The sequence below is a fragment of the Buceros rhinoceros genome, unplaced genomic scaffold, assembly GCF_000710305.1.
Source record: "Buceros rhinoceros silvestris isolate BGI_N320 unplaced genomic scaffold, ASM71030v1 scaffold32055, whole genome shotgun sequence".
In the NCBI taxonomy this organism is placed as follows: domain Eukaryota; kingdom Metazoa; phylum Chordata; class Aves; order Bucerotiformes; family Bucerotidae; genus Buceros; species Buceros rhinoceros.
The window spans coordinates 705-7067 of record NW_010412834.1 but is presented as its reverse complement, the minus strand read 5'-3'; the positions used below and the strand labels follow the sequence as shown (position 1 = coordinate 7067).

General features: G+C 43.4%; 1 protein-coding gene across 1 annotated transcript in view; it reads right to left on the bottom strand.

Annotated features, from left to right (window-relative positions):
• LOC104493805 (carbonic anhydrase 5B, mitochondrial-like) overlaps nt 1-6363 on the bottom strand; it is a gene marked incomplete at its 5' end in the record, with an annotated part of 10100 nt that overhangs the window by 3188 nt on the left and 549 nt on the right. The window contains 4 exons of the mRNA XM_010136542.1: nt 306-368; nt 533-628; nt 2041-2159; nt 5812-6034. Of these exons, the coding sequence (XP_010134844.1) occupies nt 306-368; nt 533-628; nt 2041-2159; nt 5812-6034 (501 nt within the window). The remainder of the gene's footprint in view (nt 1-305; nt 369-532; nt 629-2040; nt 2160-5811; nt 6035-6363) is intronic.

Sequence of the window (6363 nt, the reverse complement as noted above, 5' to 3'; positions counted from 1 at the left end):
CTTCCACTGGCTGTGCTTACAAGCCAGCAAAATTCTTGATGTGTCTTTTTTGTGTGTATTTCCAAAAAGGAACCAGCACCAGGAGGAGCCCGAGCTGCTTCTGAGCGCTCTCCGAGATAGCGCTCCCTCTCCTGGCAGCAGTCAGAAATCAGGATGAAGAAAGAGTTTGATTCCTCTAGCAGAAAATTCAGTGTTTAAAAAACAAACAATAATCTCCTCCTCAAAGATCAGACAAAAATAAGAAAGCCTTAATTCCACAAGAAATAAACTACCTGATAACGGGTGAGACACCTAAAAATACTCACCTTATGTTTAACTGCCGGCAAGACATCGACCAGTGTCTGCAGCCCTTGGTGATGCGCTCCCAGCTGCGGAAGAGAACCAGGAGTTAGAGAACCATTAAGCTGATGCTCTATATATCTACCTTAATCAGTATTTTTTGACAACAATGATCTAGAGGTATTTTGTCCCAAATTGGATAACATGAAAATAAAAAGGCATCATTTCGCTTTGTGTGATAAGCTGTAATTACCTTTAAAAACACGCCAATAACAGCCAAGCCGTTCCCTTCCATGACAGCTTCTTCAAAGGTCGGGTACACAACAGCGTTCCAGTGCACCAAATGCAACTGAGACAGAAATGAGTGAGAAATCGAGGCATGCACAGAGCACAGCAATGGCACCGACACACCTGACTGCTCTTCCACCTCTGAACAGGAAGAACAGAGCATGCTATTCTGCTAAGGAACATCCTCCTGTACATGAGCTTCCCCTGCAGTGCTTACTCCAACACAACCACTCTGCTGAGGGGCTTTGTGTATTAAAACAGCCAGCACCAGCCCCACAACTTAGTCACCCAGCCTTGCGGTAACTAAGCACCTTGCCAAGCTGACAGGTGTCACGATGAACTCATTCACAGGAGATAAACATCTTCCAAAAACAAACAAGAATAGTTTTTCAAATTCTCCATCTTTGGCATATAACTGTGTTCATACCTGTCACACATTCCTCTCTGAGCAGCTTAACCTCTGCTTTTCCCCACTGACTCACTTTCTGACTTAGTCATTACTTAATCACAAAAGTTTTGCTACTTTAATAATTGCTTAAGAATTGAAAACAGAAAATAAAGTGATCGTGATAACCATTCTGTTAGCACAGAACTCTGCTGTCCATTACTCTAACAACTTAGAAACACACACAAAGTTGTAGACAAGTGGAATAATCTTTCTAACATTAGCCCAGGCTCTGGGGTCACTTGGGTAGTCAGTTTTTGTATACAAGGTAAGTGGGACCAGGATTCTTGAGTCACAGATACTGGTGTGAGAATTAAGTATTTTAATTTTTTTTTTTTTTTTTTTTTTTTTTTTTTTTTTTTACATAGTATTTAGCATGTGCTTGGTTTCTCTACTAACGATAAACTGAAAGCAGTAAGGATCGGGAGATTTGGAGGTCTGCTACAGACAGCAGCTGAGATGCAACACACACACTGCACTCCCATGAACACACATCCTGCTCCTCAGGTGAACTCTAAATTTACCGTGGCTCAGAGGCAAAGCACTTACATTTTTTTTAACGGAGATCCGAGCTTGCACATTTACCTCAGTATTTGCTGTCTGCCTGATGGACACCACGTTAACCAGGACCCGAGAGCTCATTGAGACCTGACTGTGCCCTCAGTCGCATCCTTTTCTCCTTTAAAAGGAGGAAGGACAAGCAGAGCTGTGTGACTCCATCCAGACAGAGCTGAAGTAACAATGACACTCTGCTGCCTGCTACTGGCTTGTCGGGCAGCTGCCCCTGGGGACACTCGGGGAGGAGATAGCATTGCTGAGACGTTCAGGAATGGGGCCAACAGCCAATTTTAAGACTGTTTTTCTCCAGAAAACACAGCAAATATGAGCTGTGGCACCTACCAGGTCTGAACCTAAACAGAAAGCTGCAGTTCTTCAAACGGAGAGTTTCCTGCATGCAGCACAGTCACAGCCAGCCCAAGACTCCAGTCCCCACCAGTATTTGCGTTGCTCAGCATTTTATCTCATACCTCTGCCGGGTAAAATTTACTGTCAACTGTGTGCTCCGAACCCCACTCGTTTATAGCTCCCCAGTGGAAGTGGAACTGCTTTAGCCTGTACTGGTTTTCCAAGGGACCTCCGACAATTACTAAAAAACAAAAAAGGACACTCATATTAATAAACATGATTTAGAATTGTCCAGATGAGCAACACAGCAAGATCCTCCTTGAAATAAATTTGCCCAGGAAAAAAAAAAAAAATCAGGTGGAGCAGCTACCTTAACTGAAGGCCCCCATTGCTTGGCTACTTCCACACACCCCTTTGCTGTGACAAAATTGTTCAAGCAAATACTTCCCTGTTCCTGCAGTCTGAATCCGCTACATCAATATCTATGAAAAATATTGAAACTTCCCATGACAAGACTTCAAAAATCCGATTTTGCCAGAAAAAAAAAATCAATACACAGTGTCAGATGTTCAATTCTTTTTTCCAAGTAACAAATATCAAACCATACTATTCTGCTTCCACACAACTTCCAGCCTGCATAACCCACGTTAAAAGATTCTCTGCGCTGCCAGAAATACGCTAATATTGTGCCTACTGTAAACTGTTCAAGCTACTCTCCACAAAGTATCTAAACATACAGTCTGCCTGTGGGCAAGATTCTCAGTTTCTGGAAGCTTTGATGCACTTTTGAGCCAGGAGTAAAGGTGAGCAGCGAGTCTGCTCTCCTGATTCACAGTGTCTGGAATACGAGAGAGACTGTAATCACTTCCAAAGGGCTGACAGCAGGTATACAGCTGCAGAGGCACATTGCTGATTTTTGTTTAGCTGTATGTCCTGGTTAAATTTTATAATACGGTATAAAGTACATAAACCCAACGCTGCTCTTGAGAAGAAGTTAATCACTCTAATGCTAATGAGAAAACAATGAGAAGCATTAAGAGCTTTTCTTATTTTCTTTTTCTCCTGAAAGCCAGCCAGCAGTTTTGAAATGCTAACTAGACAGGCCTGCTTGTGGCAAGAGTAAGCTAAACCAAGCCATGCAAACTGACATTTAATTCATTTCACCCGCTGCTGCCGAGCTCTCAGCACAAACGCAATACTGACCACCACTAAAAATGTCATGGAGAAAGATCACTTCCAGGGATGGGGTGAAGATGTGGCTCACACCATCAAGGTACTTCAGAATTAAAGTTTCTGTGCTCTAAAATGATCCGCTCCTGCTGATGTGATGATGCAAACCCACCAGTGATTATGTCCTCTTGAACGCTGGCCTCACGAGTAAAGCTAGGCACAGACACGCATGTACGGAAAACAGTTCCCTGTAATGGACACTGGGAAATGACAGGAAACAACAGGAACTTACAGTCCCTTTATGGGCATTTTTGCCATTGCCACTGCCTCTCAATTTATGTGGTAACTTCAAAACAAAGCAGCAGTTCAAAGGAACACAACAACCAGGGGAAAGAAGCCCATCAACTTTTGACGGCAGCCCTAGCTGTGTCCAGATCTAATTTCCTTGCAGCCGATGGCACTCATGCACACAGACAGGACCACGATCTGCACCTACCTTCCCCACACCCTCTTTCTTCTTCATCCTCCTGCTCTGCTCATAAGCAAACACCCCAGGGCAGCTCTACCTTCATCTTTTGCCCAAGTCTTGTCTTGCTTCATTTCAGGAGCTGGGCATTATTGTCTATCCTGGATGCACATTTTGCTTTGTCTTTTTCATCTTCTGTTTCGATTTTGTTGCTTTTTTTTTGTTTGATCATGAGCTTCCTTCTCTGGATTTCTATTATTGTTAGACAGAGGCTGGCAGAAAGAAAAATCAGAAATAGCAACAGTAAAGAGAGAAAGGTAGAGGAGAGAGGCAGGCACTTGAAAACCTAGTCATTCATACAGCAACATCCCGTCATCTGTTGTTGGTTGGTCTGTCACTCTGGAGTCTGGTTTACTAATATGTGTGTCCTTTTTTGTTTTTTAGTAATTGTCAGAGGTCCCTTGGATTGTTTAATGCCATCCTCCACCGGCCATCATCACCCTTCACTGACTTTAACTCATCTGAGGAAGATGATGATGGTGAAAAGGCAGGCAAGCAGAAAGAGGCAGCAAGAATGCTCACACATAAAGGTTGACCTCAAGTGTCCAGTCTTACAGCTTAAGCAGGTAAGACCTTTCGGAGCTGAACAACCAGCCTCTGAAAGGCCAGCGCCCCTCCAGCTGCCAGCCCTGATGATTCCCTGCTGGCCTCTGTGCTGCAAAAACTGTCCCCGGGTATTTAAATGGTGGTATTTCTTAACCTTCTGCAGACAATTCCCTCCACTACATCAATTCTTGAGAAAAAAAAGTGCAATTTGTTATCCATCGTACTGCGAACGATTACATTTATCAGGAACACAACCTCAACAGATAGCTGGGTATGGCTGTATGAGGCAAAAGACTGTTAGGTTAAAAGCAAAACCAATCTAAAGTTAGTGAGTTAGAATCGCTGAGGAGCCAACAAGCGATGTCTCCATCCCAGTCTCTCCTCTAATCTCGCCTCACTAACACAATAGCCGTTTGGCTGTAAAACAGAAGGGCACTACTTGGTTTCTTCACTACATATCACAGCACTCAAGTGAGCAAAGGCAAGAATACTCCCTGCTCGAAAACTAATATTCTGGGTGAACAGCTACAAAAAACGGCCACACAAGGCCCTGAAAGCTCCATGCAATCCACCACCTCCATTTTTGCTGCACTGTCTTATCAGCCTCTTTCCAAACACGAACCAGAAAACACGGGTATTGCAGAGACAAATCATTTATTTACGAGCACACAGAGAGCTTCCTTCCAAGAGCATCACCGGATCTCTCACTGAGTTCTGGCTCCTCTCATGGTAAGCGCTCGCATTAACCGTATATTACCACAGTCAAACACGTTCAAGATTGCCTAGGGTCCCTCAATTTTTCCCTCCAGGAGAAATCGAGTAATGACAGGAGTCACGTGCTTCACAACACTCCTGACCAACTGCTACTAGGTCACCCACCTTTACGAAAGCCCTTCTTTATACACACAGCAACACCCTTCAGCAAACACAGCTTCTTAAGGACACAACAGACAGGAAACCTGCAATTTGGTAGTGATATCTTGATTTTAAGTCACTTGACCCTACTGAGCATTTAAAAAACAATCTGGCTCCTCAGGTCAGGGCGCTTATTCACACCACATGGCTGGAAGGCGTATCTGGATTTTGCCCTCACGGACTCCTGCCTGTACTAAAGAAACAGGAACACAGGCACGGGCCACCTCTGGTAGCAGCTCAGCGTTATTTAATTCTCCAGAAGCTGAGATAAGCGTGTATGCTTTCCCACTCCAAGTCATTTCGCTGCTGATTATTTCAAATGGGTTAAATACATGTTAACACCACACACGAGATAAGTAGCGGATTAATAAAGGATAATGATGGAATCTCATTTAAAATTGAGTAGATACATACGACTGAAGATTGACTCATGTAGACAAAGCTGTGATATTACGAGACCTAAAAGGTAGGGCATTAAGGTCTGTGCAGTAAGAATCAATTTCAACCTACAATAAAAGATTTTTACAGTGTCTGTGGTAATAAACATAGGAAACAGCGAGGCCAGTGTAGAACTTCTGCAGTACAATTCCCATCCCTGAAAATCTGTGTTTAGCTGAAGCATTATTCTACCGTATGTTCATTTTCAACACTTGCCCCAAGGTTTTACATCCTGCAAATATTTCTCCTCCCTAAGCATTACTAAGACATTGAATAGATATTTCTGAGTTTCGCTTACTTGATCTATCAGTAGAATCATCAAACTCAACCAGGAACGAGTATCCATTGTTCCAGATGTGAAGACAGGTTGTTGGGTCGTAGCTGATTTTCAGAGGCTTCAGAACGGGGTCATAAACGCTGTCTCTCCACTGGATGTTGATAGGAGACTGTCGGGTGCCCCCAGGAATTGTGAGCGGACTCTGCCAAAGTGGATGCACTGGAAGGTGAGGAAGAGAGTCAGACTCCAAAGCATGACACAGAACTTCCAACCAAATACTTCAGAACTTTTTGGCAAGAGAAAGTGCTTTGGCATATTGGCTCCAAAAGCTAATTCAAGTCAGCTGATGCACAGGAAAGTAAAATAATAATACATTCCAGTTACATGACTCAGCGCTACACAGAGGGACAGTAGTTTGGCTTACAGCAGCCTTGGTATCTTTCTGCATTTGCAAAATGCTCTTTGCAGAAATTTTGTCCCCTTCTTTGTCAGAAAATTGTCTTCCTTTTATCACCAAGTGATTTTAAGGAGGCTTTTGTTTCACAGGCTTGCCAGAACCTCATCACACCACTT